This window comes from Thunnus thynnus, chromosome 16 (assembly GCF_963924715.1).
Source record: "Thunnus thynnus chromosome 16, fThuThy2.1, whole genome shotgun sequence".
Lineage (NCBI taxonomy): Eukaryota > Metazoa > Chordata > Actinopteri > Scombriformes > Scombridae > Thunnus > Thunnus thynnus.
This window is the reverse complement of record NC_089532.1, coordinates 18,543,560-18,568,637: the sequence shown is the minus strand read 5'-3', so window position 1 is coordinate 18,568,637 and position 25,078 is coordinate 18,543,560. Positions and strand designations below refer to the sequence as shown.

At 39.4% G+C, this 25,078-nt stretch overlaps 3 protein-coding genes across 8 annotated transcripts in view; all 3 read right to left on the bottom strand.

Moving 5' to 3' along the window:
- Nucleotides 1-270: 270 nt before the first annotated feature.
- On the bottom strand, nt 271-11,796 carry lin52 (lin-52 DREAM MuvB core complex component). Its single transcript, XM_067614497.1, has 6 exons — nt 11,697-11,796; nt 10,199-10,273; nt 10,051-10,088; nt 9,865-9,931; nt 9,586-9,669; nt 271-742 (listed from the first exon to the last, which is right to left on the bottom strand). Exons 1-6 carry the CDS (start codon nt 11,713-11,715, stop codon nt 687-689), a joined length of 339 nt encoding a protein of 112 aa, XP_067470598.1. The 5' UTR covers nt 11,716-11,796; the 3' UTR covers nt 271-686.
- A 1,791-nt stretch (nt 11,797-13,587) lies between these two features.
- On the bottom strand, nt 13,588-20,524 carry pomt2 (protein-O-mannosyltransferase 2). Of its 3 annotated transcripts, none has more exons than XM_067614516.1 (22): nt 20,324-20,523; nt 19,778-19,903; nt 19,604-19,688; nt 19,419-19,523; nt 19,196-19,304; nt 18,723-18,831; nt 17,899-18,058; nt 17,696-17,802; nt 17,505-17,587; nt 17,039-17,148; nt 16,882-16,948; nt 16,725-16,785; nt 16,538-16,616; nt 16,221-16,372; nt 16,043-16,134; nt 15,865-15,941; nt 15,699-15,770; nt 15,534-15,593; nt 15,337-15,442; nt 15,115-15,255; nt 14,911-15,022; nt 13,588-14,269 (listed from the first exon to the last, which is right to left on the bottom strand). In XM_067614516.1, the coding sequence occupies exons 2-22, from the start codon at nt 19,840-19,842 to the stop codon at nt 14,164-14,166; spliced, it is 2,058 nt and encodes a 685-aa protein (XP_067470617.1). In that variant the 5' UTR covers nt 19,843-19,903; nt 20,324-20,523; the 3' UTR covers nt 13,588-14,163. The 3 variants fall into 3 exon arrangements, with proteins under 3 accessions (XP_067470617.1, XP_067470618.1, XP_067470616.1); XM_067614517.1 differs by having other exon boundaries at nt 20,366-20,523; XM_067614515.1 differs by having other exon boundaries at nt 19,778-20,524.
- A 2,602-nt stretch (nt 20,525-23,126) lies between these two features.
- Nucleotides 23,127-25,078, bottom strand: part of LOC137199232 (latent-transforming growth factor beta-binding protein 2-like) — an 82,753-nt gene continuing 80,801 nt past the window's right edge. For all 4 annotated transcript variants that reach the window (XM_067613365.1, XM_067613366.1, XM_067613367.1 and 1 more), the window contains exon 41: nt 23,127-24,132. In XM_067613365.1, the coding sequence (XP_067469466.1) occupies nt 23,957-24,132 (176 nt within the window). In that variant the 3' untranslated portion in view covers nt 23,127-23,956. The remainder of the gene's footprint in view (nt 24,133-25,078) is intronic.

The window sequence follows — 25,078 nt, the reverse complement described above, 5'->3', positions numbered from 1 at the left end:
TTTACGCAATGTTTTGTGTATGGGACCCTGCTTCCAATGCTCATTAAATGGAAAACATGCCCTGGTAGCCGGGAAAGCACTCTCACGTCGGAGCTCTTTACATGTGCTCAGCCGGAGAGGTGCTGCACTTTGAGGAATGGCAGAGATGAAGTTATTGCCCTAATTAAAAGCTCAACAGTCTCTAAAAAAAAAAAAACTGTTGCATCCATTTTTTTTTTAGCTGCAAACTTCATCAACTTGAGGGAACTTTAAACAACAGGCAATCCTCTCTTCATTTTAAAACTTTTTATTATACAACTTCACAAATTGCAAAAATGTAAATCATGTTTAAAATAGAAATAAGAATAAATAGGGAACATTTAATCAAGGCAGGTCTACAGTTAACTTTAGCGAAAAGTAAATAATCATTTTTGACTTTTGATAAAAGTAAAAGGCATCTATCTATCTAGGAGGACAGGTGCACCCAGGAGTTTGGAGCACTTGGAAGTTTTAAAGGAGGCCACAGCTGTGGAGATTGAGCAGTTTGCTCCATTTCAGTGTTGAAATTGAATATCGAAAGTCTTTGAACATTGTTGCGAAGATCTGAACAAGTTCAGAGCATATTGGTAAACATAAATCAGATTCACCTTGCAGTCCCAAATTTCCTGTTGCTTGCAAGAAAACAAAAAGAAAAAGAAAAGACAATGTCACTTCTTGGGCCTCTCCAAGATGTTCAGGAACTTGCCTCTGGTCATTTCCCTGGCTGAAAAACAAACAAACAACAACATCACATATTTAAAACAAACCATTGAACATTTTGATTTATCACCTTCCTTCAATCTTGGATAAGTTGGTAAAAAAATCATAAAACTGTCAGACTTACACAACAAGTGCCTGCAGCACTAACTAATCCAGAACTGTTGTTTAGTAATGCAAAGCATGTATTTAATATCTGCAGTGTCACACTGGGAGGTAATTTATACAAACATCTGTTCATTCAGGACATGGAAAACAACATAAAATGGAGACATAGCAACCAAAGAGACTTGTGATTTGCTTGATTGCTGTCTCAGTGCAGTGCAGTACAAGAGCTCAGACCTACACATGTATGAATGTTCATGTACATGCAACTCATCGAGATGAGAGAATACTGAGAGGACAAATGTCTCTATTCACTTTAACATGTGATTATAGAATATGCTCATGTATGAAATAACTGACAGATGACCAGCAAAATAAAAATAAGGAAACCATTTTCAAGGCAAAAGAGCACTTTTCATCTTAGCAGTCACAAAGACTAAACAGTAACAATATGCTGCATGTGATGCATATAACATGTACTGTGTTGTTTTTTTTTACTATATACATACTGTGTATATATATATATATATATATATATATATATATATGTTTATCACTGCTATTTATTTGTGAAACACTGGATCGCATTTTAACTTCAGTTTTCTAAAAACAATTCAAATTAAACAATGTGAGATGGGCACCGTAGATTTACGCTTGCCAAAGTAAATTTAGGACATGGGGTTAAAAGTAGGCACTGCTTCATATAAAGGTTAGGTAGTCCCTAACTTTTGACAAAGGTCAAAGGTTCGGGCCGACACACTCTGGTAGCTTAATGGTTAGGATACATGCCACCAAACAGCAACTAATGAGGTTAGATTCTGGACCTTTGTTGTAGGGCTGCAACTGACATTTATTTTCAGTATCAATTAATCTGGAAATAATTTTCTCAACTTATCATTTTGTCAAGGAAATGTTAAAAAATAGTTTAAAAAAAAAAACGCATTCACAATTTCTCAGAGGGCACAGTAATTTCTTTAATTAGCTCCTTTTGTCTGCCTATGAGCCTAAAATGTTAATTTACTGACAAGGAAATACAGCAAATTGTCACATTTGAGAAGCTGGACCTAAAACTAAAATCACTGTAACGATTAATCAGTTATCAAAATAGCTGCAGATTAATTTTCTGTCGATCAACTAATTGATAAATAGACTAACTGTTGCAGCTCTAATTTGTTGCATGTCGTATGCCTCTCTATACCCATGTTTCCTGTCAACTAAGACAAGAAATGCCCCCCAAAAAATCCTTGATTCTCTTTTTTTTCCCTCACAGACCATATTAATAACACCTGTAAATAAATGGCCCAATAATCATATTAAAAAACACAGTCACATACTGTTCCTGACATCATGGTATTGAATGGATAATATATCGTTCATTTTGCAAATATTTCACAGCTCAACTACTTGTCCCCTGCTGAATTGTAATGACATGCGCTGCAAATAAAACTTTTTTTTGTTTTGCTAATTAAAATGGTTAACATGGGTAAACACAACAGCGAGGTAATTCCATGTTGCCATATTGAAGATGTCTGGGTGGAATCTGGTGAACAAGCGCCGCACACAGTCCTACAACAGGATCGTCCCAACTGGAGGCTCTTTGTGAAACCGCTCTTTACTGAGAGAGCAAACATTGCTGAGGCTTTTCTGTCAAAGACAAACTCTTGTGTCACCACAGAGACTGCAGGGACCTTCCTGCAGCATCATCATAAACCCTGGAGAGGCGCCAACCAGGTACAGTAATTACTCTTTGTTAAAGATAAGAACAGGATCAGGCTCTCAGCTCCACTACAGTGTTTATGAGCTGCCAAGCTGGAATCACCTCGGTGACTTTATTCAGCGTCTAACTAACCTTGTACATCACACAAATGCAAGACTACAGAGGAGCAGAGTGAGGACTGATTTCAAATGGGCACTAAGCAGAAAGTCATCCACCTTCATAATGCCTGCGAGAGAAATGTGATCAGGATCTCAACTGGCTGCTGTCTGCCTGTGTGCTGGCGTGAAGGCGCCCCTCCTCTCCTGCCCACGGCGGCTAATGAAAAAGCCGGGGCAGTTAGTAATTTAGATGAGTTGCCCGGTGTGGAATGATAATGGTGCATCTGGGCGTGGGGGCCACGTCACCTTGAGGTGTCCGTCATTAGGTTAAAGATGATGCTAATTGGAATGGGATGGATTCATTTTGCACTTTGCTGTCTCTTCAGATCACCCTAAACAAAGTCATCAGGGGGACCTCTGGACATGCGTAGGGTGCTTCAGATTGAAATGAAGCCATCAGAATTAGGTGAGGCAAAGTAATTACATCAGGATGACCTGGAAATCGCAAGGAGGTTGATGTCACTTTCTTATTAGGAGCAGTTATGCTAGGAAAGGTAAAGGGTAGCGGTTCATATTTTTGATTTTTAAGTTGTCATGCTTCTCTCTATTTTGTTATCTCTTCCCCGTCTCTCGATGAGCCCAAACTTTAAAACAGATCAGGGATGGTTGTGCCACTCCTCCTGAGACCCCCTCGCCCCGCTGAGCGTCTCATTAATTACGGTTCAGTGCAGCCTTCCCCTACTCTGATAGAACCTCATACCATTGATATCATCGCATTAAAGACCCAATTAAACATAAATCAATGCTCAATTTACGATGCATGGCTCTTCTTTTTATAAAAAGGAATTATGTGGTTGCGATTGGCAGGCTGAAGGTGAGCTCTGTGTCAGTGATGGGGCTCAAAATTCAAACATCAGCATCTCATTACAGTACATGAAAGATTGGGAAGAACTGAAAGCAAGTAACTAAAGGCCTGCAGTGCAGGTTGTCAGTATTTGGACAGTTACACATTTTTCATTCTTCAGACTCTGTACTTCAGAACAGTCAATACTGAAATAAAATTGTGGATACTACATCAAAGTGCCAAGTCTTAGATTTAATTTGAGAAGGTTTATGTCAATATTGAAATAACTGTGTGTGAGATATTTACCTTTTAACACACAGTGCCCAAATTGCAAGGGTTCAAAAGTAATTGGACACTTATTTCATGCACAAAAGAGCTCACACATGACTCAGAGTAACTGTCAAAATGCTTACAGTGCTGGACTGTACATAGTAGGAGAACTGACAATGGAAAGAGCAGCATTATGCTTGTGTCGCAGCAGACATTTGAAGTTTTTATAGTAGGAAAGGCACAGGTTAACATTAACAATGTCTCCAAGTGTCCCAGTAAGCCATGACAGTGTGACAGTGAGCCAGAATCCACAACACCAGGACCCCGAAACTGTGGCAGCTAAATGGAATTCAGCCATCATTAATTTGATTATTTACACCTGTGATTTTCCTACTGTGACACGTCAAAATGTCCTCAGTGAAAAACCGGTCATAAAAATAAAGAATATAAAAAATGTGTACAAGTTATTAAAGTTATTTAACAAACTATATATATGAAGACATTTGTTTTTTGTCAGAAGAAATATGAAGACTAATCATCAACATAAAATACTGCAATGCTTGTTAATCTGTATGATAAATACATAAACAGATGAGTATAGGAAGCTTCAAAGACACACACGCCCACACACTTGTACACTCCCCATACACACACACACATACACACACACATGGGCTTTGTCATACAACAGGGCAGATCAATACTGATTAGGGGGACTTAGAGATTTGTTTAGTTGATTAGAAAGGTCAATTACTAATTTTGCACTAAGTTAATCAGCATCTTGTTACGACTGCCATCCATACTAAATGACACCTTATGGATTGTGCGGGCCATCTCCTCGCCCTGTTGATTTGTTGCTATCTAATTATCATTTAGCACTAACTCGTCGGCGATTCCATCAGAGTCTACTGTGCTGAAAGGGGGCACGTGTAAACAAAGCTACAAAATTACTGTATTTAATCATTTTACCCAAAATTCACGATTCCCCTGTTGCTTCACTGCAATTCACTTTTTATTTGAAATCATTTTAAACGTTTCAAATAGACACACAAACTGAGCTTAGCCAGGTTATCATCAGATGATGGCAGGAGGCCAGTATGGAGCAGATAAGTGAGGATGAGCTGCTGCTGAAGGCTCCTGTACCCCCCCAGCTCCAGTAATCCTCAAGCTGTAGATTTTGGCCTGATTACTGCTGCTCAGGTACATTGTCAAAATGAAGATTAACCCAAATCTGCAAACAGCTAAATATGCCCTGTGGCTATTTAAAATCTTGCCCTTTTTCCTAAATTAAACACCAAGCGCCAAAAGCTACACTGTAGGAAATCCTGTGGTGCAACTCGGAATGTTCCTGCAATATTCTCCGCGCTCTGCACTGGCAAATCATTTTCATTAGGCAAACGCCGAGTGGTTGGAATGTAAATGCACAGGAAACGCTGTGGTGTAACATCTTACTTTCCCCTCGTTTACGGTGAGTGATCTCGGTGTCATTGTCACAGCCCACTCCCAGCCCCCCACCATGACTCCCCTGTGTATAAAATGAGAGTAATCATCACTTCGCCCCCCTCAACAACCCCTCCCCTGCAACACCCACTCACCCCCCCCCCCCCCCAACTCCCCTGCCCGCCTCTCTCAGTGGCACGCTCCCGGTGAGCCGCTGGACGCCTGTTAGCTCAAAAGACAGATGACCACCTGGGTTAACTGGAGTCCTGGACCCCGGCCTTGACTGCCCCAATTCACTTTCATTAAGAGTTAAGAGGACTTATCTGACCCTCGCTGCCCATCTCCGAGTGCTGCTCAGCTATTACGGGCTGTAAGCTTTATTTAATGGATTTAACATCCACTTTCACTGCCCTCGTCCCCGGGGACAAGGGGTACACAGAGGAGATGACACACACAAACACACACACACATGGAAACACTTGGAGACACACACATTCAGCCTAACACCCCCCCCCCCCCCCCCCGCCCCAAACACCCCCACCCTGCAACACATACACCTGACGCTCATGTTTGTGTTCAAAATTCAATTACCCACTTATTGATACTTCACAGGGATATTTAAGATGCAGACACGAGCTGTGATTTCCCAGGGGAGCCACTGGTTCCTCTTTATGTCCCAACCGAGAGGGCCCACCCCTCCTCTCTTCCTCCTCCTTCTCCGATGCATTTTCGCCTGGCTGACACACACACACACATTCACACACCAAAACAAACACATCTGTACCTCCCAACCCCTGCCCCAGCCTATGCCTGTTCAAGAGGTGTCCTTATTAATAGGCAATCAGTCAAAAATCATTCATTAAAAAGCCTAAAAGGTTTTACACCCGCACTATGATTAGCTGGGAAAGAAAATCCAATGAATTCCTAATGCCTTTATGGAAATGAGGTGTCATTTCCGATCTGCTCAGGGAGGCGGCAGGCAGGCAGAACTGAAGAGCGGTGTATGAGTGTGTGTGTGTGTGTGTATGTGTGTGTTAAACTGCCTCCCGTTCTTTTCACATAGCTCCAACACTGATCCTGTTTAAGATATGGACAAGCTCTATCAGATACAAGCTGCAACCTGCTAACACCGTGGAAGGAGATACTCATGTCATCCTGTTTTGCGAAATGTGTGTGGAACTGCTAAAGATTTTACAACAATGACTATAAGTAGCAGCGCCGTTATGAAATAGCAAGCCCAATAAATGTGACGGCTAACGCTACGGGAGCTAATTTGAGAGAACTAATCATATAAGGCACAAGGTTAGGCACAAGGAATTTGATCATGTTTGAAATTCTCGAGCAAAACTCCAACAGCTCAATGCCCTTCCATGTTTCACTTTCCGTTCAAGGAGACACACCACAACACTGCCATTCATCGCCACTATGAGCCTGTGGAGGAGCTGGGGAGAGGTGAAAAGATGAGCACAGCAGAGTAAAGGAGGTGATGAGGAGGAGGAAGGAGGGTAGCATCCCCTGTTCCTCATTCAGCGGCTGTCAGCACAGGCACTTCATAACCGCCCGCCCCGCGGTCAGCCCGCACTGATGGATTGATGGAGGCACATTAGCACCAGTGGGGCCCAGTGAATGCAATCATATTCAGCAGCGGCACGCTTCTAATAGGCCGGAGATTGATCCTGAGGGTGAGGAGGGGGGGGGTGGTTGTGGTGGTGAATGCGGGCCCATTAGGAGCTGTCAGGGCAGGGCGACCTTCAGTCTCACCTTCACACAGGCAGACGCAACAGGGGTCAGCCCGGGTCTACGCCAGGTGGCATCGTGGCTGGGGGAAGAGGGGTGTTCAACGAGAAACAACAGGTGGTCCGATACCGAGAATGCACTAGATATGATAAGATTTTGCTTGTTGCGGAAATAAATGTTGTCTTTTCCTTGTCTTAAAAGTTAAAAGAGACATTTTTTTCTGAAGTATCTGTCAAAAGAGCAAAGAATTTTCTTACGTGTAAATATCTCCAGAAAGGATTACCCTGAAAATATCCTCACATTATCAGAATTAACTTTAACCAGGCCCTACAAGCTCCTTAGTTAGCTTCTGAGTCTCAATTTTCTTTGTAATTGGTGAAATCCTTACTGAAGTTAAAGATACAATAATGAAGACGCTGCAGAGACTTCAACTTGAGACAAATCAAAATTAACGAGCAGAGTGCACAGTAAAAACCTTTCCTAATTAACAGCCCGTCCTAGCAGGACACGTGTTAAATGGTGGTCTGTAGCCTTGAGCCCACAAGTGTGATAGAGCACCGTCACCAACTCCAGCAGCCATGTTAGCAGCCGTCTCAGTAGCCGAGGCCCTCCAGTGCGTCCCAAAGGAGCACTCAGCTTTCAATTACCTCCAATAACAGCACTTATCAGAGTCCTCGGCTTTCCCCAGAGACCTGGGGCTTGATGCCCACGCTCAGCGGCCCGAGACAGCGGCATTCATCATGGGGCGGAGTAACAGCTGGGGCCTGAGGAAGAGGCACGCGTCAAGCCCCGCTGGGACTAGACCGGGCCAGCGTCACACAGCCATTGTTGGGGGTGCTTGTGGTTAGGGAGGAGGGGGGGGGGGGGGGGGCATAAAGGGTGTGTCACATCCTCCCCTCACATCCATGTTAACACATATGTACAAAGTGAATGTGCACAGTGTACAAACAGAAATGAACACTAGTACTGCTTAGGTGTATTTTGGAGATGGAGGTATGGTGTTCTCCTATTCATTTCAGGTTCAGGTCCACTTTCTCACTGCAGTAGGGTAGGCGAGTTTTTACTGCTTGATTGTGCTCTGCCCATTAACCAGCTTCCTCTTTAATGGTCCACATGTTGAAGGGGGAGGGGCAGTAAATCCTGTCCCCTGCCCTCACTCCACCGTGCCTCTGCGGAGTCTCGTTTACGGGTACTGAAGAGTACACAAACATGATGAAAAAGTAGCTGAGATTTACGAGGCCTCCCCTGACAGCCAGGAAAAGGAGAAAATTAAACCAGAGAGCATTAAACAGGCACCCATTACAGGGCTGCTCCGACACCAATAATAACCATTGTGTCCCGTCATCCCGGGGTACATGACATGATTGCAAATCCTGCAGTCCTCCACCTATGACAGCTAACATCTTTATACCAGCCAGATTACATGCTTCTGCAGGTTTAGGGAAGTCAGGGAGATTAGACACTTTTTAGAGTGAAATTAATTTGCAACTTGTAGTATATGCAAATCATCAACACACGCTACACAATCTATAGACACTTTCTTTAGCCTTTTAATATGATTTACTCCTCTCTAGGCTCTCATGATTCCTATATATGGTATATATTCTATATGTCTATTTGGGTACCACTGCAGCAATGTTTTACTCAATATGGAGTCAACTCCCCTGCCTAAAATCTGATGATCTCTTTTGATAATTAAAAAGTTTCCACATATGTACTTATCAAATTTGATCAAAGACTTTCCAATTTATGTTTAGCTGAATTTGATTCATGAGGGCATGCCGTCTATAAGGAATTCTACAAAGCATTGAGCTCATTACAAGCCAATGGGGCAGGCAGGCCGCAGTGCAACATTTCTACTCTTTCAACCCTACATTATAATGCTCCATCTTTATGTACAGGCTTGTCGGTTGTATTTAACTGACTTGGGGGGAAAAAAAACATTTATACATTTCATCCTAGTGACAGGGTGGGTGGGTCTATACCACAATTCCTCATTGCTTGTTTGCTTTTTCGCTGGAAAAATAAATACCCATTTTTCTCTTAGGAAAATATGAGCACTTAGCTACATCTCTCTAATCCACACTCCATAAGGATTATGACAATGGAGGTAGTAAGAGGGGAATGGATTAAAAACTAGATTTTGCATCCATCAAATGCTTGAGCACTTGTTGTATGGGCTCATGCGGGCATGCCCTTGTTTCTTACCTTTTTCCAATTTAACAAGATTGACCTAAATCCATTATTTTAACACCTCAAGGTCAACTCAGTGATGTTGTTTTGGAGATCAGAGTTGAGTCTGAATATCAAAGTTCACATTTCTGCATATATTCTGTCTTTGGATAACAATACAAAATTATTTGTGAACAGCCTGTTTATGTTCTGAATGTGAAAGCACACAAGGTTACTGAGAAATCAACTACTGCTGGATATAGATACAAAAAAAGCTAGAAAGCTTATGAGCACCATCTAGTGGTAACATGAGAACTTCAATCGTCTGTTTCACAGCTCTTGTTTGTACATTTGCACACTTGTCACACATATTTTTAATGTGTGATCAGAAAAAGCAACAAATTTTTTTTTTGCCTCTGTGCGCATATGTACTGAATTACATGGTTTGTGTTGTTCGTGGTACTCACACTCCTCTAAGCCCAGCTGGTAAGCGAGGTTCTGAAGTCCTTTGACCTTCTCCATCAGGTTGGCTGTAGTCAGACTACCCAGCTCTACAGAAGGATAACAAGATCCATAATCAAAGCTTTTAGCTTCATGTAACTAGTTTTAGCAAAGTGTTATCTTGTGTGACAGGATTATATGTCAAGGCTGTCTATATTTCCTACACTCTCCCTGTTTAACACCAGCTGTTGCAGGTATACAGAAAATAGTTCAATATAACAGATTTCCAATGTTTTGTACATTACCTTTCAACATTTCAATGTCCTCACTCTCTAGTTCAGCCATCCACTTGGGGGGAGAATTAGTGATGGGCTGTGACATAAGAAACAACACAGGTCTTATTATAGATAAGGACTCTATATTACAGTATGTCTAATCTATTTAGATATCCTGTTTGTAAATCAAAGTGAGCCAAAGTGAATTTAACTCACATTTTTACAAGATGCAGCAAATTCTGCAACTCCAGGTACTGTGTGAGAGATTACAGGTTAATTAAGATTAAAACAACGTAAGACATAGTAACCATAGTAACCATCCATAGTAACTAATGACACAAGAGCGGGGAGAAAGCAAACTTACACTGCTCCGGCCACAGATCTGGTGACGCTCTGTCTAGCTTCTCAAAACTCAGCAAAGAAGACTCAAAGTCGTCACCTATAAAGATACAAAAAGTAGTTTTGCCTTTTATTTTCTACTGAAAATACATTAATTCCTTTTTTCTTAAATAATGTAGTTGCACAGTTTTAGAGAATTAGAGTGAACACAGAATTGAACACTGAAAGTGACTTTAAGTGCTTTGTGTACATTATTTTCACCACAGGCCTTCCAGCTGAGGTACTCAACGGTGTCATATGTCGTATGTTTACCTCTAAACAACAAATGTGGAGGAGTAAGACAAGGGTGTCGCAACTTGAGTTAGATGAATATAGCTGACAGGTATTGGCCTTTTATTAAATATAGTAAATAATTAACATCACGAGAGATACATGTAAAACATTAAACCTCTTTTTTTTCCTCTATATGTGTTCATTTTATCCTTTAAATATGATCCTGTAATTTATTTCTTCATCTAAAGGTCTGATGTGGTCCCTCTTTCTGTGACTGAACAGGTGCACATTGCTAACAAACAACATCCTACTGTGTTTCAGTTAACACACAGAAAAGTAAAGCAAACTGTTAAAGTTACTGTAAAAACTGTAAAAAGTTACAGTAAACCACAGCATAACTTTAGTCAGGAGTAATGTGAATTTACAGCAGCCTTTCTGAGGGCCCACTGATTCATAGTTGTTGTAAAATGTACAAATCATATATGATTTGATACTGCATATGATCGTATAATGTTTGTTATTTTCTGCCATAATATTGGCCATTTTCATGAAGATATCATACAACATTATAATGACATGTTTTAACACCATATACATGTTTTGTACGTGACATGTACTATATGTCATATACAAAACATTAGCACATAAACATGTCTTATATACAAAACTTATTATATAGAATCTGTATGAAAGTAACCATCAAATAACACAAAATAAATAAAAATATAAAGTTTATACTGTGATAGTTTGTCACCAGATAAGACAACTCGCGGGTTTAATATAATGCTGTACTATTAAGGTGCTTTACTGTAAAAACGCACAACTACGCAGTAATAACAACAACGTCACTATCACAGCAAATAATAGTCAAGTAAATAATAACGATGTTGTGAAACATAAGACTGTAACTGTTACCCCATAATGTAACATAGTTTAGCAGCACAGAAGCAGGATTCAGAGAGTATTTCTATGTTTAAAGCTCAGCTGTCTGGTTAAAACTACACGAAGATGTTCAGGCAGCTTGTCTGCTCTGCTGCTCTGGACAGACAAAACACTAGTGGCTAGTGAAGGCTGTAGCCAACGGTGAAAAAACATCTCCAAACAGTAAGAATACAGAGCTAAGATGTGTGCTCTGTCGTCTTGGGATGTTCGAGTACGACAGGAGAAGAGTGGTTACCGATTTACGGCCCTGAATAATGTCAAATGTCCAGTTTATACACGGCATAGCAGCGTAAGGAATTAGAATTTACCTCCATTTGGAGACGCCATCTTCAGAATAAACACGTGACGGACGGCAGCCAATGACAGCAGGCGTCCTCAGAGTTGACGCGTATTGGTGTAGTTCACCAAATCTGCCACTAGGAGGCCGGCTGGTTTATTCCAGTATATGTCCAGGGTCCAGGTGTATGGCGCACAAAAAATGACACAACTAAAAGAAAAAAAAAAATTATAAAAAAATAAATAAATAAATGAATGATTATTTATGGAAATGAAGAGAATAAATCCAAGACATTAATTTAATTATGTCCCTTTTCATTACCAAAATGCATTTATTTTTCCCTTTATTTATGTATTTAACTATTTATTTCTGCATTTATTTATGCTTATGTCATTTTTTGTGATCCATACGGGTGAAGCTACAGGTATAAATATTTATACGTACTAGGCTGTACTATGGCTACATTAACATTTACTGCACTACACTACACTACACTTAAGCTACTGAGTATGAGAATGGAGCTCATTGAGTGAGAGTGACAGGTTAGTGATAAAGTGCTGCAGAAAAATAAAATCAAAACTAAAATTTGTAGCTCTGTACTGCAGTTTTTCCTTTGTTAGAGCCCAAACACCAAGCGGTTCGCTCACACTCTCCATTCAAATATATGAGTATTTTTCTGTGTCCAGCTGCAGTTACTTATTGTCTCTACACACCTGACAGTACACATTTCAATCAAACTTTGACCAGGTCATGTGGATTAAAAGTCCTTATTTTTCTAAAAAATAAATAAAATAAAATGAAAATTAGGAAATTAATTTGTTTTACACACAAACTCATCAGGAGTTTTGTTTACTGATTGCAATTCAAGTGAATGGGCCCAAAACTTTTACATAATTAATTAACAACATAATTTTGATGCCACAGGTGTGAGCAAGACAGACATCTCTCACCCTGCAGTAAATTCTCATCCTCGCACCATTGAGATTTGATGCTTTGCCATGACAGAGGAAGTTGCTATAACTTTATTGTACATGCTCCAGTCTGCACCAAACTTTACATGTTTGATAAAAGTCCCAGCCTGAACAAGTCTACATGACAATATTCCATCAGTGATGCAAACTGGCTGAATAGCGCTCCCTACGAAATTTCAGTGAAGCAGCCCCAACAGTGGGCAAAATAGTGGACAAAGCAAGTGATGTTTATCTCCTTCTTGCATTGTCTGAAAACAGCCCGGGTCTGAAGACATCTACATGTCTGTGACAGAAGACCTTCAATTGCGTCGTGGCCCGACGTGCATGGAGGCGCGAGGGCCCATTCATCGCTGCTTGCAGCTTTAATAACATTTCCTACTTGAAGTCATTCAATTTTCATAGAAAATTTTATGGTTTAATGATACCAGTCTATGTAACCAGACCCAAAAGGTACTGAGATCCTCAAAAAAAATTAATATGAATATATAAACAGATATGGGAACAATTCAGATTGGTTTTATAGCCTATTTTAAGGTTTGAGGCAACTCTTTGGTTGCTTTAAGGCACCATTTAGGTTGTGTCTAGGATGAAAATGTTTTGTATGATTGTATACTAAATTCTATCCATTATTTTTTACAATTGTATTTCTTTTGATTTCTGATTTTATGGCAAATCTTATGTTATCTGTCACGTTGTTATAAAGTCTGTAACTCTCTGTTACTGTTATCTTAACCTGGACAATTTTTAATATCAGTGAAGCTGTCCTTGTTAAATAAAGTTTTGTTTTTGTTTTTTTAAAGAGAAAATAATGGAAAGACTTGCAACTGTGTACAGAAAAAAGACTATAGGTTACTTGAAGCAGTTTCTTAGTGAAAACTGAGTGAAAACTCAGTTTTTGTTGTTACTGAAGAGGATGAAATATTGATGATAGGAGCTTGAGAAAGCACAGGCTACAAGAATAACATAGTTTATTGATCACACACAGTCAGCAGTAGTCTAGTTGTCAAAAATGAAGCCAGTACTAGACAGCATTAATGGCTAAAAACAATACAAAAATACCGGGCACAAACATCAATACAGTCTCTGATAGCCTATTAAAGGGTTTTTAAAAAGGGTTTTCAGTAAATTAGTCGAGCAAAGAAATGTAGTAATGGAACATTTCCGGATTTACTTTCACTAGCTCCTTGGAGGCACTTTAGCTTATTATTGTGACATACAGTATAAATCCAGGATGTAATCTGTGTTGTGAGTTAAGGCAGTTTGGTGACAATTAGTGTTTAAATCCTTCTTCTCAAACACTCCACAAGACTCTGGCTTTCATATTGCACTGGTTCAAGTCCATCTTATACATACATGATAAACTACAATACTTGGACATAAGACACATAAATACTTGGACAGGTAGAGATACTATTGTAGTGTGTACAGTACCTTTGAAATATTATTTCTATCTGTAAACGATGTCCCTTATATTCAGAACATTTGTTATATATCACTGTCATTAGTGTCATCTTCATGCAAAGCTGACTAAAACTCCCAGGAGTCCATCCACTTCAGGCCAGCCATGGAGCTGCCCAGCTCGTGCGCCAGAGGCCCCGTCATGCCATAGGTGAGCGGATGAAACAGGTAGAAACTGACAAAGAACAAATGCCAATCAGTTACCCAAAATGAAGCACCTTTAAACTTTACATGTTACAGTCATCTAAAATCATTCGATGAGAATCTCATCTAACTCTTGGCAAGAAAGTTTAAATGTTCAATATGAAGTTAATTTTCTTAAGCTTAGTTTAGCATAAAAAATGGAAGCAAGGGGAAACAGCTAGCCTGGCTCTGTCCAAAGATAAAAAAATCTGTCTACCAGCACCTTTAAAGCTCACTAATTATCATATTATATCACATTTAATCCTTAACAAACAAAATATAACATGTTAATTAGTGAGATTTAGTGGCAGTGTTTTTTTGCCTTTGGATAGAGCCAAGCTACAAGTTTCCCCCTGCTTCCAATCAGCTTCTAATTTAGCGTGCATACATGAGAACTCTTGGCAAACAAGCCAATAAGCCTCTTACCCAAAATGAGAAACTATTATTTTAATATCACAATCTTTCTTCATCTATACATCAACCCACAGCAGACAGAGTAAGTGCAGGAATGTTTTTTGGGGCTATCAAAAGGCATTTTGAGATTATCAAAGGAAAGAATTGATGCTTAATCACAAGAGACCTCATTAATTTCAACAGATATCACACATTGATGATATACTGTTTATGACTCACCTGTAAAGAACACTAAGCAGAAGTAAAATCTGCCCGACTCTCTGCAGCCAATCACAGTAAGGTGGATGGAGCAGCAGATCAGCGCTCTTTAGCAGGATGTCTAATGTAATTCCTGCGAGAAACAAACAGAATGCTTCAAACAACATGATCGCTTCTGTATCTTCTATCTTCTATCTACATAACAGGATGCATAATGTGATGTACCTGTCAGCATGCTGCTGAAGAGCATGGCAGGGAAGTAGTGATGGTAGTAGAGGACACGGCCCATGGTGTAGAAAGGTGCATAGTGCAGAAGCCAGCCAAGGAGTAGGAGTCCTCCTCCTCTCATGAGCACACAGGAATGCTCTGAAACAAAGCAAGAAAAACTGTTTATTTATTTGACAGTAAAAATCTACAATGAGATGATGCCACTGTCGATGATCCTACCTCTTCTCTTTTGGTCCACTGAGACACCTCTTTGTAGGGCGATAGAAGCCACGACCACCATGATGAGATACAATCCCAAACTGGCCAGATTCATCCACCAGACCACCTGAGAGGAAGAGTATTTAATCACAGTGTGCACTGATAAAATAAAACCTACAAAACCACATAGAAATGAATAAAGCCAAAGACAGACTTACAGGGTTCCCCAGCAGGTAAACACGATACTCTGTTTCATTCACTCCAGAAAATCTCAATCCCTTCACAAAAAAAAAAAACAAGAATATATGCAGAAGTAAACTTAACTATTCATTTAACTGGACTACCGTGTATTAAGAAAATAGATCATAGATCATGTGATGCACCTGATAGTTGATGGGCCAGTGCCAGGGTTTTGAGTTCATTTCATTGTCTTTGGGTTTCAAACCACTGTTGCCCTAAAAAGACACATTTTTTGTTACAATAATCACTTCAGACAAAACATATTAATTAAGAACAGGTGGGTAAACATCTTTTTGCATAGCTCCTTACTCTTATCATAACAATATGGGACTCCAACAAGATCTCCAGAAAGTGAGGCTTCAGCACTGACAGACTAATGTTGGGCACTGTCAGAACATACAAGGAGAAACAGCGTGTTGGTTAATGCTCAACATCTAAAATATGAAGAAAAAAAAAACACAGGAGCTCAAGGAAATGTGTATCATACATTTGGGATTGATGTGATCTTCAATGTTCCACTGAGAGCTCGGAGACTCCTTCAAGTAGGGACTACAGGTCACCTCCACCTGTTCCCAGCCCCTGAACAGAGTCAAGACCTGAAGTCAGCTTCCACTGTCCACACACAGAATGAATCTTTATTTTAAATAAGATAAAGCCATTCTTACCATTTGGGAAGAGTCTTGCCAGAGGAGTAAAGCACACAACCGGTAGCTCGGTGCAGAAAGCGGACTTTACTGCGCAGCACCTTCACCAGGTCACCCTTCCGACCTCCACACACCTCAACCTGCCAAAGGTCATTGGTGTCTCCTGTACCGTTCTAACAGGCCAAAGGTTAAAAGGTGTTTAGGACATAAGCAGAATTTAATGTTATAATACTATACAACTGTCCAGCAACTTTACATTGTGCTTCAAATAAGGTGGGTTATTTATTATTACACAGCTAATCATTTGGTGTGCAGCTTTATGTTATAGGCTTACTCACAATGCCATATCCTGTAACCTGGAAGTGTTTCTTAGTCAGAGGGGCCTCATGGAGGTGACTATGAAGGTTGCGAGTTGTTCTGAAGGAACAAAGAGAAAATGAACAGGATAGAACAAACATGTAAAGTAATTTTGACTAGAAATAGATTGAATCATTTAAATCAGCTCTGTGGTGTCATGATACTTACTCTTTGTGCTCCAATCGGATTATGTCACCGTGACGGACCAGATCAGGGGCTCCAGACTGAGCTTTATAAGGATAAATAATAGAGGATTATACATTACTTTAATATGATTCCATAATAAATGTTATTGGTATTGATGAAACAGTAAATCAACCCTCACAGTTATTATCATCCTGTCTGTGAACCAGCCACAAGTTGTTGTAGTCCTTATGAAGGTAGGATGTCACCTGTAAGCACACAATGGAAAAATTTAGAGGAAGTAAAACTTATTATGTATATATTTTATTATATTTGACAATGTTTCCATGTGGCCTGACCTGCTGCTGCTTTGCTCCCACTCCCTCTGGATATAAGTGCCAGTGAGAGTGCAAATAGCCTCCAGCAATACGCAGGTTTTTTATTGTAATGGTGGAGCCGTATGCCAAGTCTGCAGCAGAAAAATAGATAGAAAAAAAGATATTGCCTCACATTGTAAAAAACAAAAGAACGAGTACATTTAATGGAAAATGTATTTGAGAAATAAAGTAAAGTGGCAGCCAGTCCCCACAATAGGCAATTATGGAACTGAGCATAAACAAGAACAAAAAGCTTTCATAGAATAACTTCGATATTTCACTTTGATTCGTGAAGACAGTGAAATGTAAGCAAAACGTTTGACCCCGTCTGGCTATCATCAATACTAAAGGAATGCATAAATTTCTCTTTGAGCTTCTTTTCCATTAGTGTTTTAGTAAACACAGCTGCACTGCCATGTGGTTTTATTCACACGTGTTTGGGACTCACACTCAGGCATGGATGCATTATGTAGATTGTTCCCGATTAGACGAGACTGGAAGGCAGAACTGAAGAAACCGTCTCCTGGTCCACTGGTGAAAGAGAACGATTGTGACTACTCAGACAATGCAGTTGGATGTTATCGCACAGTATTGTGTGAGCGGAGCAGTAATCACACTGTATCCAACAATCAAACTTACCTTTTGTTCAAAACAACAAAGTGGATTGCGAATATTGTAATGTAGAGGAAGAGGGGAAGCAAGATGAGTCCAACAACTCGAGCCAGGAAGTGTTTTGCAATGTCAACCTAAAGTCAGGAAAGACAGAAAAGTCAACTGAACTGTTAAAATCACTCATCAACACCATCAGTTACCAGTACGATTATATGAATGCTGCTGTTTACCAGTGACAGACTCAGGTCCCCCAAAAGTCTCCAGAGGTCCGAGACTGTGTTCAGTCCCACCAGCAGGATGACAAATAGACCCACAAACTTCACCCCCAAAGCTCCAGCAAGATTTACACCAGTCAGTACCAGCCACAGCCACCAGGGGGGAGTAAAAGGCCTGACAAGCAGTGGGACAAATCAAATGTGTACCATTTACTACTTATTAAACCAGCAGTTATACCCTGACTACCTGCCAAACATTAAACATTGCAAGTAAGTAAAGTGGTTTAATGGTAAGCACCTTATTGCAAAATAAAAAAATGTTTTAAAAATCTATCATTCGGTTAAAAAAATACAAAAATAAACTAATAAACTAAAAATTAATGACAAATGCAGATCACAGAGCACAAAAGGAAAGTCTTAAATAAGTTAATTTAGTTTGACCAAAAGTCATCAGTGTTCCATTTACAGTGACACTAAATCCCCTTATTCAGCCTTTAAAAGCAAAATTGTTAATAAATTGTTTTAACACACTATAGTGTAGTTATAAACAGATATAAGGACATTTTAAGGTTTATTAATGTACTATATTTGTCAACAATCATAACTGCTCCTATGAAAACATATTTTATATTAATACAAACCATTGAACTGTTATTTATGAAGCCATAGCCAGCTAATGTGTGGTAGTTTTACTTGAAAATGTACTTCAACGATTAATTGATAATCAAAATATCAGTCAATTAATTTGCTGTTGAATTAATTGGTTAATCTATTTATAATTTTAACAATATAAAGCAGAAAACAAGAGAGAAAACTTAAAGTCCTAGTGGTGTCCTTACCTGTGTCTCTGCTGGTTGAACTTGACCATGCTCAGCACTGCTGCCATGATGAAGAACATGAGTATGGGGTCCAACAGGATGTACTGGGAAATAGTGATGCAGCCGGTGTCTGTCAGGAGGGTGGAATTAAACACAGATTCTTCTCATCTCATCATTTCAACAGAATAAATGTATGCTGCTCTTGCATGAATTCAATCGTTTAATGTAACATGCAAACTGATTATCTTAACACACAAAACACTCATCAGTTGTCTAATTGCCATATTGGTAAAATCAGCATATGACAGACTTCTGCTAATAAAATTATATGGAAAATGACTTAAATTACACTTTCCACATGGTCATTTCTCTAAATATATATATATATATATATATATATATGTCAGATCTATCCAGAGTTACTGTGCATGTTGTTTTTATTTTTTCCAGAAAAAAAATCATGCAACATGTACAATGTAAGGATGATTACTTACCAAATATGAGCAGAGTAGCAGTGATGAAAGCAGCACGGTGAGACTGAGACAACTCCAGCACTATGAGGTAGGCAAAGATGGGGAGAAAGGATCCTAACACGGCACAGAACTGGAGGGCAGGAGGAAGGACAGAAGTTGTGACAGGACCACATGGTTATATATTCAAACTATATTGTAAAGCATTTGGAAAAGGGAAGGTTTCCCAGTGCAGAGAGCAGCGTACCCCTCTCATCCCCCAGTAGTTGTGGTGTTCATATTTATCTCCTGGCTTTATGAAGGGAAAGGTGCCGTCATAGCCGGTCATGTAACCAGCGAGACCTATCAGCATCTAGAAAAGAGCAAAGGAGGTCAATATTCATCAAACTAGACAGTTGAACCTATACAGAGTGTAACAACCTGTCATCTTACTTTTCCAAGAGGAGGATGGACATCAAAAAAGAAGGTCCTGTTTATGTAATAGCTTCCCATCTTCCCAAAGTGTGTCTCATCCCAGCTGAAACACCAAGAAGAGCCCTCGTGTGACAAATGATGCAGTAAGATGGGCAGAAACTACACACATACATGCAGAAGACATTTACTCACCACACATGAGGGGGCTCTGTTATTTTGTACAGACGTGTGGAGAAGGAGAGCCCCATTACCACCATCAGCAGCAGCAGTCTGCATGAGGGTTCCTCACTGGTATTAGAGGTTCTTCCTCTGTTTGACCTGTGAGCAGATGTCCCATTTGAAGACTGGCTGTCATCCTCTGATGAGTGTTGAGTGTTTTTGGATGGATTTTGGAAGGTCTGAATTTTTTCTGAAGTGGGACAGCTTTTCCTGTTTCGTAGTTTTGAGGTGTCCCTTGCTATGTTGCACTGTGTGATGCATTCCTCCTTTGCCATTAGGATTTTAAATCTGTGTGTAAACCCCCTTCCAAACCAGCAAGGTGAGATCCAATACTGTGATAATACTATTTACTCATATAGTCATGGCCACCAGGGACAAATATCCCTAATATCTACAGTTAGCATAGATATTAACAAGATTTAATACTGGTATATTCCTCAATACTGTAACCCACAATATCTCACCACTCAATACATTATCACACATAATATTTGTTACATTATCGAGCTATTAACACACTTTCATCAGTGAAATACTTATCCGAGCTTGCTACTTTCTAACCAACTGTCCACTCGTCCAATGGCGGCATCCCAAACAACAACAGACAGGTTTGTGTCGCCTCAAATAAGTACAGTTTTATTCTTCAGAGGTTTACACACTAGCAACACAGTCAACACGAGAGGTTACGGATCGAGTCAACGACAGCACGTATGAAGAGAGGTGGTTTCTGGGAAGTGTATTCTACTGTGCAATTTATGTCGGCAAGGGACGTGCGGCTAGACTCAATTTCCCAGCATCCTCCTGGAATAGCTCCTCGTCCCACTGGTATCCAATGGGAAAAGAGCGGAGCCTGTGATTGTGCGGTTTGCTTACTGGACACTAGAGGGCAGTATCGTTTAGTAAATCATTTTAATGCCAATTTCTTGTTTTTCATGACAGTTAACGTTTTGTTAATATAACAGGTATTGCCCAGTTCTGACTTATTCGTAGGTTAGAGTAGTGGTTTTCAGAGTGGGTTCCGGGGACCCCCAGGGGTCCATGAAGGGGTTCAAGTGGGTCCCCAGCAAAAAGGGGAATAATTTATTTTCACTATAAATCCATCCAGAAGTAACACAATGACAGAATGTATGTCTGTTTTGGTCATAGTTTTCTGTAATAAAACATCTAAAAGCAAAAATCTTATCAGATGGGGGTATATGGTCTAATTTGAGTCAGTTTAGGGGTCCTTAACGTGGAAAAAGTCTGAGAACCACTGGGTAAGAGTATTTCTGACTATAGGCTACAAAATATGTGGTTCATATGTGCTGAAAACCCAAAACACCAGTGGTAGAAATGAAATACTGGAGAATATTGTACCTTATTCCACTACATTTATTTTGCAGCTACAGCTATTACTTCTCAGACTAAGTTTTTACATAGGCCTGCAAAACATGAGCTTACATAACACGTTGAACATGTTCCTAATTAAACTAACCAGCAGTTTATAAATGAGTTGCAATCATCTCCACCTTGACCAGCTGCAACATTAAAATGGTGCTTGCATGCTAACATGATCATTATAATCCAGTAGTGTAATATATAATACCAACACTCTGCAAGGGCACTTTTACCTCTTATGCTTAGTACATGATAAATTTTGCCACACTAATTCACTTTTACTTGAGTTAAGGATCTAAGTACAACTATTTGGACACAGCTTGAGAGTTACATAATAATGTGTCAGCCATCCCTGTGCAAACATATAACAAACTGTTCCACTGCTGTATTATCATTGGTCGTGGTTGTAGACTATTAATAACTACAACTAACAAAACACAGCATCCTGTCAATTGTTTCAATACAGGTGAGAAACTTTCATAAGTAACTGAATATTTACATGATGTGTGCCAGGTGTGCTGGGTGCCATTTCTCAAAGAAAATTCTCAAAGAGATTTATATTTTTTACATTTTTATTTTGATGACTGATAGTGATTACAGTCAAGAGGTAAACAAAATGAATGAGCATGATATTTCCAATGACCATAGCTTTACAACAAAACATTATCTGAAGTTATTTGCGGGTTCAAAAGGCTTTAAATATTCCAACTTTGACCTAAATGTTAAACTTCTGGTCCGGTTCCGGTTGATGATTAGAGCAGCACGGTAAAGTACAGTGGACATCAAGTGGAAACATTTGTACATTTGCAAGTTTATAGTTTATGAATGCAGGTTAAGGGCATAAGTCATTAACTTAACTCATCCTACAACATTAGAATTCCTTCTATGTTTATGTGCTGCTGAGATTTCTGGAGAGAATTTCAGTCCATTAAACAAATAATGACATTATTTTCTTAAACCTGAATATAAAAGACAAAAAAGCATGAGTGGGAATTCAAATACAGAAACCAAACAAGTGGGCTGATACTGCTTATGATACATTCATGACATAAGGATCCAACAAAGAGACTAAAAGAAATAATGTTCACAATTACTAATATTTAACCGTAGGGTTGTAACACACAGAAGTTGGTGCTTGCATTTCAAAAGCATTGTCTTTGTAATGAACTTGAAGAGACAAAATGTCTGCGATCAGAACGATGCTGCCACTTCCAAAAAATATATTTCATTGTCTGCTCCACAGGGCAGGGTATACACACACAGTTCTTCTGGTACAGTGTCAGCCACTCTCCTCATACATAAAAAGATATGCTTTTTTTAAAAAAAAAAAAAATTTTTACAGACATGTATAAATCTACAAAGCTATAATGCCAGATTTTTCTTACATTTTCTGTTTTTATGTCAAACAAAATATTGGTTGTGCTATAATGCATTAAGAGAATATGTAACAAAAATAATACATAGTACTAGATCTGTACAAAATATACCAAACCTCTCCAACGAAGCCTTTGTCTTTACATGCATTCAGCGATGCACACATGGGAATGGAGACCAGGGATCCAGTGGCATTGCAGTTGAATGAATAATCCTTTTGCCTGTGCAACATGGTAACATAAAACTAATCTTTTACTTTAAGCAGTGACATTTGTTGGATCATTTCAACTAATTTAGCTTCCTGTAGTTTCACAGAGGTGAGGCTAGAACATCGCCTCGTATCAGACTTCAATAAGTCTTTTTAGGAGTATAAAACAAGTTAATACTGTTAGAATCAGCAACTGTCAAAATTTTACTACTTCATCGCTGGTATTAAAATTGTGAAATTAAAAAAAAATAACTGCAATAAATGATGTCAAACAAAGGAAGGTAGGTAATACCTATTGCACCTTTTACAAAACATTATATAGTCAGATCATCATATACATCTACAGTTTTTTCCAGGTCCAGGCTGAAGCTTTTAATATTAAAGTTTGGCTGTGTTTTCATCCCAGTTCTTGGTCCAGAGATCCAACAACTTGATGTATAGCTTGCAGTTAATCTTGAAGAACAGAAAGATAGATGTGGGAATAGTTCTTTCTTTGAATTTCTGTTGTTTGTCAACCCCGGCATGATCCGTTTAGTCCGAGGTCAATGCAATTTATAATGAGTGAGATATTATTGGTGAAAGGCTTGACAGTGATGCATGATGCTGATTTCAGGCTGAATTCTTATGACATTCCTTCTTTTACAAAAGACATTTATTATCTCCCCACACTGTCACTGAAGTCAATTGGTCAGACAAATAAAAAAAGAGGAATCAGGTTTGCCCTCTGAAATAGGTTTCTTGCTTAGTTTGCAGAGGCCCGTCATGTAAATGAAATAAATAACACAACAAAAAAAAAAAGAAGAAGAAGAAGAAAGTGACAGAAAATAAAGTGGAAAATATATCTGCATATCAAATTGCCTGGGGTTACTGAATAAAACAGATCAGTCCACAAAATCCCTTTAAGGCAAATGGATATCTGGTAAAATACTAAATCCCATGTAATTCATTCACTGCACAATTCCTGGTCCTCTTGTAAATGTAGGAGGGGAAATTAGTGTATTCTGTGCTGAATGCAAGTGTGTATGTTGTTGTATATCTGTGGTGTGTGTCAGTGGTATGTAGGGAAACGAGTTTGGACGTTTCAGCGTTACTGTTGGAGGTTTAGTGCCAGGCCCTTTAGGGGAAAAAGGGCAGAGGGGTGTATGGTGATCTTTGAAGGAGCAGGATGAAGCCAGCGCTCAAAAGTCACTGTCTCAGTTTCCTGTCTCTTGAAGCACAGACTCTGGGATCGTTGGGATGCATTTGTGCGGCTTGGCAGAGGCAACGAAGCCGGGCAAACAGGTGCACTTGTAGGACCCTTCTGTGTTGGTGCATTGCCCATTCTCACACAAGGGCACCTTGTCACTGATGTCCTCACATTCGTTTATGTCTGCAGGAAAAGGAGACATGACGATTTAGTCAGTGGGGAGATTTCACAGCTGAAACAGCTGCCTGCACCACATCTGCAGCTGCATGGTCTTATGGGTATGAGAGGTGGAATGCTAAAATGATTCATATTTCTGATTTCTCTTAAACTGTTCTTTGGTCTTTCTTTCTCATTCTCTCGTATTCTCTAATCATATTGACTCAAACTTTGGGGATTTTTGATCATGAGTTTCATTGTTGAGCTTGGAAACGGCAGTTGATAAAAAAAAAAAAAATTCCATTCCAAAAGGTCCATTAAGTGTTGTGGAGCCTTCAATCATACACATAAGTTTTGGATCACATGCCTTCTTCAGCAGATGGAGTTTGAGACATGGACGAGAAGTCCTCAAAATGCTCAGTAAAAATGAAAATTTGAACATCCACATTTCCATGAGAACTGGGCAAACTCCTACCTGTTGATGAAGATCATGTGATATGATCGAAATCTCCACAACAGCTACTAAACGGACCTTGAGGTGAAACTGTCTTGTCAACTACATTGAATTTGTTTGAATGATCTGAAAGTTTTCTCTGTGTTAAAAACATTACACGCTGCTTATGAGCCAGAACCAAAGATGTTTTAATTAGTTCCACTAAACTTCACATTTGGAGGTTTACAACATAAATGATATGTTGCATAATATCCCATCTTGTATATCTTTAATCAAACATGCCGTCATGTTGCGTGTTGGCTGGATAGACTCTGAACTTGAATTCCCAGCCACCTTGAACACTAAACTGTTCAGAATGATGGTAAAATTAACAATGCATTGGATTCTGTTTCCTTTTGGCCTTCAACTGGTTTTTCTTTCCTCTTTTCAGCCCGGGAGGTCTGATTGTCGTTTCAAAGCAGTCAATCTCAAATGACTCTCCTTCTGTTTATGTCATGTTCTGATGGGGAAATGCTAGTG